General features: G+C 33.5%; 1 protein-coding gene across 3 annotated transcripts in view; it reads left to right on the forward strand.

Moving 5' to 3' along the window:
- The window catches only part of LOC107483324 (stilbene synthase 1), a 66,511-nt gene that overhangs the window by 2,492 nt on the left and 48,886 nt on the right, over window positions 1–15,133 (forward strand). The window contains exons 1-2 of one of the 3 annotated variants that reach the window (XM_016103913.3): window positions 9,394–9,651; window positions 9,991–11,172. In XM_016103913.3, coding sequence (XP_015959399.1) covers window positions 9,474–9,651; window positions 9,991–10,982 — 1,170 coding nt within the window. In that variant the 5' untranslated portion in view covers window positions 9,394–9,473 and the 3' untranslated portion in view covers window positions 10,983–11,172. Of the gene's footprint in view, window positions 1–9,393; window positions 9,652–9,990; window positions 11,173–15,133 lie in introns of those variants that run through there. The other 2 variants (XM_052260245.1, XM_052260246.1) reach the window with 2 other exon arrangements.

The raw sequence follows: 15,133 nt of genomic DNA on the forward strand, positions 1-15,133 counted from the left end.
CCGGGTTTCTAATTTAAGTCTGATTGCACTGTGCACAACATTTCAAAAGTATACATATGTCTCGTATTCTCAATCATATGAAACCGTTAGAGTACACATCAGTTTTTGATAGGGTTGGAAATTTTGATTTGTTAGATTAGTTTGTTAGGGTCTTGTTTTTCATTTTTAGAGAATTTTTATTCTAATTTAAATATACTGATTTTTAGGGATTTTTGTATTTTAAATATATGAGAAAAAAAAAGTGAGACGTTAATTTCTAAAAAAACGAAGTGCTAATTTGGTTCGACAATACTCTGGGAAATCAATTTGAATTACATATGTGAAATTTGATAAATTATTTTGGCTATTTACTCATAAAATGTTATATAATGTGTCGTTGTATTTACAATTTTTTTATTAACAACAGGACTTAAAACCAACAAAAAATAAACTAAAAGACAACAATTCTTAAAAATGGGATGCCGATAGAATCATCATGAAGAAGAGGAGAGATACAAAAAAGTAAATTAAAAAATTTACATTATTCATATTAAGGTAATATATTTATTGATATCTCTTTTTCTAAAATTTAGCTAGTATATGTATCTGTGTTTTACACGGAATAATACAAAAATATATAAGTATTTTTTAAAAAATTTTTTAAACAAAAATATACATAGTAACTTTTATTATAAAAATGTTATAAAATTCATTAAATTTAAAGTTTAACTATTTACAATACTAAAAATAAGAAAATCAATGACTAATAATTTTTTATTTATTTTTAAAATATAACAATCACTCATTAATAATTATATATATATATATATAGTTTGTGATTAAATTAAAATATTTATATTAGAATTCTATCTTTTCAAAGATTTCTTTTTAAATAATAAATAATATTATGGGTTGAATTTGTAGATATTTTCTCATAATTCATGAGTAAAACTTTCAAATCCTCTTACTCTAATTTTAAAACCGATTTGAGCTAATACAATCTAACATGAGATAAAAAATTCTAGAATTACCTTTTTTGTTATCATAGCAAAAGAAAATATTATGGAAAATTATTTTTGTTAAAATCTACTTAGAATTGTTTTATATTCTAATAACATATTCATTCTTGGAATTAAAGTAATATGACCAACATTGTCACTTGTTGAAACTTACCAATATATTTTGTCTATTCTTGAGTTAAAGTAGCTGTATTTCTACCTAAAAACGGTTTTATATTTTTTTTTAGTTTAACACTTACCAAAACTCCTAAAGATAAGATGAACGCACAACACTACAAGAAAAATGCTGAGTACTGTCAGATTCTTCAAATATATTCGACGGCAATGAATTCACCATTGGAAAGGATTAGACGATATAAATCTTGTCGGTAAATATTTACCGTTGGATTTATTTCGTCCGATGGTAATTACCGTCGAATTTTGCGACAGATTGCCAGCTCAGGAAACCAATTTGGTTATCGATAAATTTTTCTAATGATAACGTTGGCGCCAAAAAAATTGTTTCGCTCCATGTTATCATCGGATTATTTCTACGGTAATTTTGACGGTAACGTCATTTTTTTCAAATTTTAAATAATTGTCAATTTTAATTTTAAATTTAAATTTTTTCATACAATTAGTGGTCAATTCATAAATATTGCAGGATTTTGATTTAAAATAAATAAATAATACAATGTGTAAAATAAAAGTCAGGTACACCAAATAAATGTATGAAACAATAATACAAAAGCCTAATATCTACATATCCATGTAGCCATCGTCGTCAGACCAAAAACTTGATGAAGAGATTAATGCTGGTTTAGAATTTCTCAGTAGAAAAGAACTTCGTTCCAAGCATAGTCCAAACCGACAATTAAACTCTAAATCAAAGTTTAAATATAGGTTGTCACATAAGTCAAACCAATATAAAAAAATCGAGAGTATTTAAACCTCGGGCCATTCTCCCTAGAAATTGCAATCTAGTGCTCAATTATTGGTTATGAGGGAAAAAAGAATTTGATGGAATCATTTATACAACAATCTATCACTACAAGAAAAAGCTAAGAACTGTTAGATTTATCGTCGAATTCTTTAAATATATCCGAGGGTAATCACTTTACCGTCTGATTTAATTACCATCGAAAACAATCGAACGGTATAAACCCTGCTGGACAATGCTTACCGTCGGATTTGGTGATGATTTACCAGCTTGGGAAACTAATTGGTTACTGTCAAATTTTTTGACGGTAATGTTGGCGCCAAAACATATTGTTTTGCGCCATGTTATCGTCGGATTATTCCTACGGTAATTCCGACGGTAATGTTATTTTTTTTGAAATTTGAAATAAATGGTCAATTTTAATTTGAAATTTAAATTTTTTCCACATAATTAGTGGTCAATTCATAAATAATGAGAATTTTTATTCAAAATAAATAAATAATACAATGTGCAAATGAAATAAAAGTCAAGTACACTAACTGAATATATGAAACAATAAAACTAAAACCTAATACCTACTCATCGAGGCAGTCATCGTCATTAGTCTCATGGCCTTGAGTCGGCGGTGCAGGAGGTAGTGATGACATCCGTGTGTCACTAGTGCTACCGCTGCCACCTACAGCAGTGTTGCCACCAGCAGGGTCGATGCTAGCAGCGAACATTTGGGCCTAGTACATCTCCATCTGAGCCTTCATACACTGCATTCGCTTCAATGACTCTCTAAACTCCAGCTTGAGCTCATCCGTAGACATCATGGGGGTGAGGATCTTCTGATACCTCTCCCAATAATTGTTAAACTCCTGAGCCTGCTAGTGAAGGTTGCGCTGGAGCTCTTGCACATGGAGCCTCAAATCTATGCCTTCCTCGGGCTGGACAGTTCGACTAGTGGCAAAGCCTAACAACAGCCTCAACGTCGAGGTGTGGAGGCTACTGGAGAAGAACGACCCCATCCCATATACGTGGTTCCTACACGGACTGAGGCAGTTTTGACAGTTCAGGCCGCAGATCCATCGACGGCGGCCTCCCCACTTTGCTGAGATTGCCGAGTCGCATCCTCCAGTCTTTCTGTGTAGGACTCCTGTGTAATTAATAGAAGTTATTGTGCGATTAGTAAGCAAAGATAGATATACAATTAATATCTAATAATTTCATAGCAGAAGATAATCAGACGTATGTTTACTCACATAATGGGCCTGATACCACTAATCAACAAATCTCGTTTTGTTCTCCTTCAGCGTGTGAGTGTACTTGAAGGTCTTCACCAACGTGGCCTCGTATTCTAAAAACTTCGACTACACAAGTGGCATTAAAATACAAAATGATTAGAATGTCTGATAATGATATGCAAAACAGATAACATAACAAAGTTATTAACAATATTAAAGGAATTACATATTAGCCAGGCCTTCGTTTTCATGAAGGGCACTGTGCCATCGGTTAACTTTGACGACCTCTCCAATCCCCTGTTAGCTCGGTTGGTGAGACGCCGTTGCCTGAACCCTGTATCATTCTCCGAATGAGAAAACAGGTCCTTCTTTACCTCCGGTCGGAGCCAGTGCTTTCGCTGGTCTCTATCGTGGCAAACACCATCCAGCATCTGCTGGAGTCGCCGACCCATCCTATAGTTGATTATCTTCCGGATGGCCGAGTCGTGCTTAGCATTCCAAATGAGGTGCAACTGCAACGACGAAGCTTTAAGTTCATTTAGGCAAGATAAAGGATATAAACTAACTAAAAAGAATTAAAACATAAACAATGAAAGGAATTACCACCCATTTCTCAAACCAGTACTGCCTGGTCTTAGCAGAGATCTTTGTGTAGCTGGGCCAAGGCTAGTCGTGCATCAGCTTGATGACTTTTGTCATCTCTTGAGTACACGCATTCGAGTTCGGCAAAAACCTAACAACAATCCACCTAAATCCACTCAACAGGAATTAATTTTCAGAAAATCTCAACAACAATAGGAATCATGATCAATAAAACTAGAAAATAATAACCAGCAGTATACCTAAAAACATTAAACAGGAATCTATTTTCAGGAAATCTCAGCAACAACGGAGATCATAATCAATAAAACTAGAAAACAATAACCAGCAACATTCCAAATCAACCTAAATCCCCTATAACATGAATTAATTTTTAGGAAATCTCAGCAACAACAGGAATCATAATTAATAAAACTAGAAAATAATAAATAGGAAATACATGAGCATTGAATGTGATACTTACCCCGTGCCGCCATCAGGCCAAATGCACAATCGTACGATGGTAGGTGGTGGAGGTGCTTAGCTGCTGCCTCATTGCCTTGGCTGGACTCGACGTTGTCGTAGATACGAGCTATTGAGCAGTAGGAGGCGGCGTCATTGCCGTGGACGGCGGCACGTAGTTGTGGTTAGGGACCATGATGAACGGCTAGTCTACTAAACCTGCAACATGTGACATGACTAGGTTAGTCGGAACAAAGGAAGAAGATCCGAAAGTCCTGAGGGAACTGGAGGAAACCTTCCCTCTACCCTGACCATGGCTGCAACCATGACCGGAAGCCTAATTCGCAGCATCTCTTTCTGTCGACATGTCTACAAATAACAGTCATCAACACAGCAATTAACATAATTAGACAATTCCAAACACTTCAATAATTCAAGACCTAATGTATTGAATCTAACCTAACTTAATCAACCTAGGTCAACCAAGATTCGAAAACTAACCCTGAACTAACTTTGAAACTGATTCAAAATTGAAATTGAAATACTAACCAAACCTAAACTAAATTAAGCTGAAATTAAACAATTAGCAAATAATCTCAACAACAATTTCTCAGCAAACAGTTATCAACTCAAGAAATGACAAAATTAGTGAATTCGAAACACTTGAACAATTTAAAACCTAATGTATTGAATCTAACCTAAATTAATCAAACTAAATTACAAACCTTAAACAAATTCAAATTACAAATCCAAGAATCACAATAGCATACTTAATTACTTATGAACCAAGAGAAATCCTAATAAAAAAATTCTAATTTTACTCTAAATAAACCTAACAGCAGAAAGTAGTTTAACTAAACCAAATTACTAAAGAAAAATTAAAATCTAATTAAACCATAATGAATTTAAAGCAGAGAAGATTAAATTAGAAATTGATAAAATTTCAAAACCAACCCCAGAGCAAGAAGGGTGGAGCAATGGTGGAGGTGGAGGTTGCAGTAGTAGAGGTGGCTCGCCGGAGTGCGCCTCGGTAGAGAGAACGGCGGATGTCGCGGTAATGGAGGCTCGACGTTGCAGTGGAGAGTGTAACACCCTACCATACAGAGTCTTATGCTTAAGTCATAAAATTGAGATGGAAAGGTATTACGACCTCTAAGATAAAATTTAGTGTAAGTAGTAGTGTGAACGATGTTTATAACTAGGAGCCTTTGAAGAAAAAGGGGTAAAACAAAATCATAAATTGAAAAGCGCAACACTCCAATCGATAACATAACATAACGGATAAAGGATAAGCTAACACGAGAATATATACAAAAGAGTGCCAAAAATACGAATGTCAATATATACATATATATATAAAGTAAAGAACCCAAAGGAAAAGCCAAAGGACAAAAATATAGAAACTTGTTCTCCAAGACAACCTCTAAGAGGAGTCAACACAGTATGTATTATTTAGTGGAGATAATAAGCATCTAAGCAAAACATAAAACCAAAATAAAGTCCCGAGAACCAAGGATCTTCGCTAATCCAAAATCCTCCAGCATGCCTCAGCGAGAAGCCTCACGACCTGCATCTGAAAACCACAAAATCCGCATGGGTGAGAACCAGAGGTTCTCAGTATGGTAACAGTGTCCACATATCTAACATGTAATGTCCTGGGAAAGCCAAAGGCAATCCTAGAACTTCCAACAGATAAATCAAAGCTTATAAACAGACTAAACCATAAATGGTAACTGACTATAGATCTTTAGTCTAACTAACACTTCCCTTTCCAAATCCTTCAAACCTCCCAACCACCAGCAGTAATATAATATGGCAAACACGATTATATCAAACAAGGAAATATACAAATAGGAAGCAGATACGGCATTTAGACAATTAGCAAGTAATGAGCAGTCAATTAGGCAATTCCAAATAATTCACATAATATGCATATGATGTATGCCTGTCCTAATGGCCGATGAGTCTCATATGTCGGTTATAAAGCCAACCCGACAAGTCCTGGTAGCTAACCATTGGACTGTCCCTCTGTCGTGCATTCCCAACTCGAGTTATACTCAATATAATTCATAATTCATATCCAACACCCTTACTGGTGTATATTCATGGGGGCGAGCTCATTTGGAAATTTCACAGTGTCCGGCCACACTTACGACATAGGGTCAGCAGAGTATCGAGCCTCCACCTAGAGCACGTGGTGGCTAGCCACTGCTTTCTCCCAGGGAAACTCGTATCTCAAATAGTGGAAGTGCAACATTCACATTTCATTCAATTAGCATATATGCAATCATACTCAGCCGTAATTCATTAATGGCTCATATTTCAATCAATAACCAGCCAATTTATTAACAATTACAGCCCTTCGACTCATGGCATATAAAGCACTTCCACCACCATCCTCTGTATCTTATACAATCACCTTTGATCATCATTGATCATTAATTTTCCCCTTTCTTCATTCACAAGGTACCACATTCCCTAGCTCCTTTCCCATTGCTAGGCATCTCATAAAGATTTATGACATAAGAGGAGAGATCGGAGGCTTAGAAGTATGAAATTTGGCTTTGAAAACTCAAATCAACCTTGGGGTGAAAACAGGGTCATGCGTGCGCGTTCACGCATGAATGGGAGAAAAGACAAGTGACGCCTACGCGTCAGCCACGCATACGTGTGGGTGCGTTTTGTGCCCCACGCACAAAACCAGTGCAATTCTCGCACAACTCTTGGAAATTTGGCTGGACAATTGAGTCAGCCCATCGACACGTATGCGTCGGCCAGGCGCACGCGTGGGTAGTGAAAACGAAAAAGATTGCTAGGGTAATATGGAAAAATGAAGCAATATGTCGTTTAGGAAATAGATTAGTTTTTTTTATAATATAGAATTGTAATGTTTTTAAATGTTTATTTTGGAAGTTGAATTATTTTTTCTTAAACGTTTCATTCATATTTTATTATGTACATAATTCATATTTAAATTAATGGAAGATTAATATTTTAGTATTTTATTTTAAAAATTAACGTATTAATATTTTTAATTTTTCTTTTTTTATTTGAAAATGATTAGGCCACACTTTAAAAGCGTGGCTATATGTCCTTTTTCGCCACACTTTATTTCCATTTTTTGCCACGCTTTAAAAGCGTAGTTGTATGTCCATTTTTTGCCACGCTTTTAGAGTATACATACGGCCCCGCCCCATCCCCGCTAATCCCCGAAGTTCATAAATTTACTTTATTTCTCATACATGTTTTTTTAGTCATTTCACACACACGCACACATATATATATATATAGAAACCCAAAACTCATAATCCTCATTTGCATAACTCTTCTTCAATTCAGAAATCCCTAACGTTGTCCATACTCCATCCAACCTCTCTACAGCCAACCTCTCGCCGCTCTCCCTTCTCACTGCATCGTCACACCTCACCGTGCCACGATCCTCACCGCGTCGTGCTTTCTATTTGCGGCGTTCCTTTTCGTAACTTTGTCGTCGTGTCCATTCTCCTCTCTGTTGCCGCATCTTCCACCTTGTCCACTTCTCTATCCTCTGGCTCGCCGTTGTGTTCCTCCATTGCATCATTTCGAAAGAAGTCAACATCTTGTTGTTTATGCTTTTTGAATAAAATCTTGTTATTTTTGTATAGAATGGATACTTACACCTCTATTTATATGGAAATTAATAATTAGTTAGAACTATCAGATAGATGGGGAATGGGGTCCTCGCGAAAAATGGGACCCTGTGGAGAATGGGGATGGGGAGCAATATTCCCCCATGACAGAAAATAGAGGCGGAGACGGAGAGTAAATCTGGGGGCGGAGATGGGGAGCAGAGAGACATCCCCCACTCCCCGCCCTACCCTATTGACATCCTATGCTGATGTGAACATAAATAGTGAAATATCTTAAACAAATGTGATATGTTTTGCCGAACGTTTTATATGCCAATATCAATATGGTTGCCGCCATGTCACTACATTCATCTACCCTTGATAATCAAAACTGCATAATAGAATGTGTAGTGTTATTAAGTTTTAATTTTTTAAATTTAATAATTTAACAGTATATTTTATTTTATATTTTTAAATATTAATAACTAACTAATAATTAAAAATAATAATTTGTTATGATTTTTAAACATTTATCTACACCATAATATTATTAATACATACAACTGGCATAAAATGTTATTATATTGTTTAAAAGTGATGCACAATTAAATGAACACATTGTCATAAAACCAATTCTTTAATTATATAAAATAATAGTCAATTATATTATTGTTTAATTTGGTCAAGCAAGACAAGCTAATTAAACAAGACCAGCAGACTCATATATGGTGGTAGACTCCATTGTGTCATCCACCAAACTCCTCACACACCCAGTCAAACTACATCATGTTTAATTTAATATTAAAATTTATATAAAAATGGTAAGATCACTTATAAAAATATACAATAAGTATCCCTAATAATAATAATACACAAACATTTTTGCTTTGACGAGATTTCAAAATGACATGGATATAATGGTACTAATGAAGCACGTGATGGCCAGCTATCTTTTTTTTTTCCTTTTAAGTAGAAATAGGTATTTAATTAATTACAAGGTCCTATTTTTTATATATAAATTATATATGATAAAAGATATTTTAAAAAATAAAATGTATACACAGAATTTTTCTTACTCTCATTATATATATCGTAATTAACAAATTTGGAATTAGTTAAGCTAGTAACGCACGTCACGTTATCACAAAGAAATCGTAGAAAGTACAAATTTATTTTAATAAAAATTTATTATATATAATAAAAAATAGGTAACAGATAATAAATAATTAAAAGCATAAATAATGTATAATAACTTATCTAAAAATAAAAATAGAAGATAACAATAAATTTCTCCAACAAATCACTAAGAGAGTGATGTCCCCTATTAGAAATTTCCTCCCGTGCCTCCAAATGACCAGCGACATTATTGGTCAACAATTGCAGCGGGGACATTATTCGGAGTCTACTATACTATATGATTGAGAACATCGTCTTTGAAGTTAACTAAATAATTAAATAATAATCATTGTCAATTTGTCACTATATCATCACTACACTTTTAAGTTGAGCACGTTTTCTATATATCCAATATTGACCATTTAATTCCACAAATGCCCCGACTCTCATGCATATAAATATCCCCTCTCCCTGCCCAAGTCTTCATCAAATCAAAATACCTTTCTTATTCCAAACAACATATCTAAGCTTTTCTATATATCCCAAAAGACACAGCTAAGAAAAGATGGTGTCTGTCAGTGGAATTCGCAAGGTTCAAAGGGCAGAAGGTCCAGCAACGGTATTGGCGATCGGAACAGCAAATCCACTGAACTGTGTTGATCAGAGTACATATGCAGATTATTATTTTAGAGTAACCAATAGCGAACACATGACTGATCTCAAGAAAAAATTTCAGCGCATCTGTATGTATTTTTATTAAGCATTCTATATTTGTTTTATTTAATATTTATCAAAGTAAAATTCATTCTTTTATTTTTATATTAATTAATACGGAATAATTTAACATATTATACAACATATCATATTGGCTACTTAATATTAACAATAATAATTACTTAATAATAAATTATTTCAATAGATATAAATTTGGATAAACTATTAAAATAATGAGACATGAACGTTCCAGTTACTATAAAAATAACTCAAAAATAACATTATTATTGATATGTGTGTATGTGTATGTTGTTTTCTAAATGTCATCAAGGGTATTGATGGATGTGAATTTCATATTATTATTTCAGGTGAGAGAACACAGATCAAGAACAGACATATGTACTTAACAGAAGAGATACTGAAAGAGAACCCTAACATGTGCGCATACAAGGCACCGTCATTGGATGCAAGAGAAGATATGATGATTAGGGAGGTACCAAGGGTTGGAAAAGAGGCTGCAACTAAGGCCATCAAAGAATGGGGCCAGCCAATGTCTAAGATCACACATTTGATCTTCTGCACCACCAGCGGCGTTGCGTTGCCTGGCGTTGATTACGAACTCATCGTACTCTTAGGACTCGACCCAAGCGTCAAGAGGTACATGATGTACCACCAAGGCTGCTTCGCTGGCGGCACTGTCCTTCGTTTGGCTAAAGACTTGGCTGAAAACAACAAAGATGCTCGTGTTCTTATTGTTTGTTCTGAAAATACTTCAGTCACTTTCCGTGGTCCTAGTGAGACAGACATGGATAGTCTTGTAGGGCAAGCATTGTTTGCCGATGGAGCTGCTGCCATTATCATTGGTTCTGATCCTGTTCCAGAGGTTGAGAATCCTCTCTTTGAGATTGTTTCAACTGATCAACAACTTGTCCCTAACAGCCATGGAGCCATCGGTGGTCTCCTTCGTGAAGTCGGACTTACATTCTATCTTAACAAGAGTGTTCCTGATATTATTTCCCAAAATATCAACGACGCACTCAGTAAAGCTTTTGATCCATTGGGTATATTTGATTATAACTCAATATTTTGGATTGCACACCCTGGTGGACGTGCAATTCTGGACCAGGTTGAACAGAAGGTAAACTTGAAGCCGGAGAAGATGAAAGCCACCAGAGATGTGCTTAGCAATTATGGCAACATGTCAAGTGCGTGTGTGTTTTTCATCATGGATTTGATGAGGAAGAAGTCCCTTAAAAGAGGGCTTAAAACCACTGGAGAAGGACTTGATTGGGGTGTTCTTTTTGGTTTTGGTCCTGGTCTCACTATTGAAACAGTTGTTCTCTGTAGCGTAGCCATATGATGTAGTTAATTATATATCTCTACATATATATGTTATTTTTTAATAATTTTCTTTTGCTCCAAAATAAGACATCCTGAAAACTTAGACAAAGATGTCTAAAGTTATTTTTTTATGCAAAAATTCAATGTCAAAGTTTGTAACTGTTAGTAAAGTATAATTCAAATTCTTTTTGATTGATTGAGCAGCATGACACATACCATTATTTGGGTTGCAATTTTATGTGAGAACTATAAACACCTTTGTATGAGTCCCATTTAAGATAAAGTAAAAAAGTATTAGGTCCGATAGTATAAGACTTGATGTATGCGTTTGTAATTTTTATATTATCATGTGTTTGAAGTATTTCATATAATTATAAATTATATAATGGGTAAAGTACTGCTTTCGTTTTTAATGTTTGAAATAAATCTTAATTTTATATTTAATATTTGACCTGAGTATTACTTTTATTGTCTAATTTTCAATATGTTGTTATACAAGTTTGAAATACAACACAGTAGTTGAAATACATTGCAAAAATAACGGCAGTTTTTGAAACTGTCGGCAGCTACTAGTTATTCTATTATTTATTACTAGTCCAATTGCCCGCGCGTTGCGCGGTAATAACTGCTAGAAAAACAGAGATTATACATCAACTAAACCAAATAATATGAATTCGCTAATAATCCATTCTTATAAATTTTCTTTTAATTTTAAAAAAATTTAATGTAGTCTTTTATTTATACATTATACAAAGTTTGGTTATATAAATTTTTTTATTGGAAACAATTTTTTTAACTGTCATATTTATTAATTGTTTAAAAAAGACTAACTGTCACATATAAATAGAAAAAAAAATTTGAGAAAAAATATTTAACCATAATTATAGGATATACACAACTTTCGTTAATTGCTTGTATATATTTATAAATTTATTTTATAAAAAGTAGCTAACCAATATTTTATACACATGTTTATTTAGGAATTTAATATTGACATAATAAATAATTATAAAAATTTTCATCCCATGAAAATGACAACCTCATGTTTTCGCTATTAGCAAATGATGGTGAACCGCACAGGTTTGATAAAAAGTTGTGAACCGGAGTGTTTGAAAAATCCGGACCAATTGGATATTTTAATTATTTTTTAAAGCTAATATAAAAAACCCTAGTCTGAACTCTGGAGCCCAACTCACCAAAAAAGCCTCTCCGACTCACTGACTTCTATCTATTCCTAACGGCACATAGCCACACACAAACCACAGATCTGGGCGCTGGATCTCACCTTGACATCGCCGCCAACGCATGCTAACCGTCGCCGCTGCGGCTTTCTTCTACTCTCGTGGCTGTGCTTTCCTGCTTCTTCCTCATCAGATCTTGTTGTCGCCCATCGTCGCCATCACTGCACCTAACGCCCTGCCTCAGTCCTCCTTCTCTTCTCGGCTTCTCGTGTATCGCGCCTCCCTCTGCCTCTGTAGGGGGTTGTTGCTGCTCGTCTCTCATCTTTGGATGTTGTTGCTGCACGCTGACCTGCGTCATGGATTTTGTCGTTTGTCTCTGCCCGTTGGCAGACCACCGAAGGTTACTTAATCTTTTTGCCGTGAGAATTGAATTTGTGAATTTGTTGTATGGGAGATTTGATAATTACCAAACTTATTCTACAAATATCTGATTTTGTGTTGGTTGGCTAATTTTGAATTGCGAAAGAAAATGTTTGGTGATTGGTATCTAGTTATTTAATTTTACTTCGATGTTATGATATAATGATTATGCTAAAGTGCTAATACAAATAATAAACATGTACCTTATTTTCAAATTTGATTTAGAGGGCACTGGAAATCACCATTGTTTGAATTGATTGTTGAGTGGTTCTAATTGATTGTTAATTGTTAATATACTCGATCGTTACAATACGATTATTGATTGCCTAATTAGGCATCGTTGCCAATTGAAAAATATTGATTGTGAATGTGACCGTATGATTAGAATTAAATAATATTTTCTATTAGAATTGATTGATAACTGTTAATAGATGGATAGAATTGATTAGTAATTGCTTGATTGATTAATTTTAAATCGATAATAAACTCTGTTGCTTCTTTCAAATAACTAATTTCTTAATTGAAATTGATATTTTTCAGTTTCTCCTTCAGATCTTCACATAAAAGATATTGAATTATTCTAGTAATATATGTATGTTATGCACTTTCTAATTTTGTTAATAACATAAAAGTTATGCGTGTTTGTTGTGATTATGTGAAAAGAAACTGATCGTAACTTTTTGTATGTCACATCAGTGATTTGTGATTTTGCTTTACGAATGCAATAATCATAGCACAAAGGCCACACATATATTTTCGGAAGATCTCCTTGAAAAGTTTGAGTTGTTAATTGTAATTGCTATATTTCTCCTTGGTTGGTTGAGTTTAGAATTATGGAATAACAATGAGAGGTGTTTCGGAATATCTAGGTATATAAAATGAATAACAAAAATTATAATCCCAGCAATTTCCAAAATATTTCAATATTCACATCTTCATATATTTTTGTTAAGTAGTTTGGAATTAATTGCATTATTTACTGTTTGGGATCTGTATCTGTACCCATCTTGTTCAGGGATCTAACTGTTTTTTTTTACTGTATTTAACTTTTTTTTGAACCTTCCTCCCGAGTTGAATTCCTCACGACCTGGCTGAAAGCATCTGCTGTTTCCCTCGGTAAAGTTTCTCTTGTATATCTCGACTAAAAGGTATTGCATTATTCCTACTAATATATATATCTTACGCACATTCTAATGTCGTTAATAATAATAATAAATATTTGTAAAAAAAGTGATTCTGTAAGTTTTTTTTAATGTACATATAAGTGGTCTGTAAGTTTCCTTTTCGATAATCCTATAAAAAAACTCATACGGACAAAATTTTTTTGTTGCGGAAATTTAAAGAATAGTTTAAAAATTCATTCAACGTGAGAAAAGCAAATACTTACTGAGGAGTGCTAGGGGCCAGCAACTTTTGTGTTTTGTAACCATTCGTTGGCCATCAATAGTGTTTTTTATGGTGTGAGATTACATTTAACGGTAGAAGATCACTCACTTTTCTTTTGATGGTTAAGTGCTGGCCGCAAAACATAAAAATTGCTGGCCTCCTAGATATTTTCATACTTAAAATCACTATTTTATTTATTTAGCTGTACCTACCTGATATGTATTTTCTTTCGAGAAATATATCTATAGATGGAAAGATATTTATTAGTGAATTACTGGTTGGTGTATTAATTTTTGGCTATAGAGTAGTTATATATATTCATTATTTATTAGTGAGAAAAGCAAATACTGAGAAATCACTATTTAATTTATTTAGCTGTCCCTACCTAATATGTATTTTCTTTCCAAAAATATATTTATACACGAAATGATTTATATTATTAGTGAATCTGTTTTAGTGACTGGCTTTGACACCCATCTAAATCTGAAACACAAATATAAATTTTTTGAATGTGAAAGAAGTTAATTGTACAATTTTAAATTTCATTGTATATCTTTTTTTCATTGATATATTTAGAAATGATGTTATACGAATAATTGTTTTGATATAAAATTCGTGTAATAATTTATGGTTGTATATTTTCTTCCATCTCTATCTCTATATTCATTTCTCACACCAAAATGTCCTCCATTGTATATTCTTCTTATATTATGACTGATGAGCTATTTAATTTTTAATTGTAATTGTAGTTTGGTTTTAATGAGTTAACTTTAAAGCTGAGGATCATCATCATTATGAATATACACTCGCGCAAGATTTGGGTTAGAGGTCTTAAATTTTTTGTGAGCGGGCAATATGAAAAATATAAATTAAGAGAGAAAAAAGAATTATATTATTTGACCAATAAATTTAATTCAATTTGCTCGTATAAATACTTTTTTTGCAATCTTGTTTTTGATAATCTCCAAAAATCAAAATACTAATAAGCAATCGTTTGTTTCGTTCAATTTGTTAATTTATGCTAATTATTATTATTTTTATACACGCATATGATTTTTTGGGGGCTTTGAGCCACTATTTTAAATGTCTCAAAAAAAACATTTTTACATAAACTACTCAACAACGCATATGATTTTTTTTCTTGGCTTTGAGCCACTATTCTAAATGTCTCAAATAAAAAAAA

Source organism: Arachis duranensis, chromosome 4, assembly GCF_000817695.3.
Source record: "Arachis duranensis cultivar V14167 chromosome 4, aradu.V14167.gnm2.J7QH, whole genome shotgun sequence".
Classification (NCBI taxonomy): Eukaryota; Viridiplantae; Streptophyta; class Magnoliopsida; order Fabales; family Fabaceae; genus Arachis; species Arachis duranensis.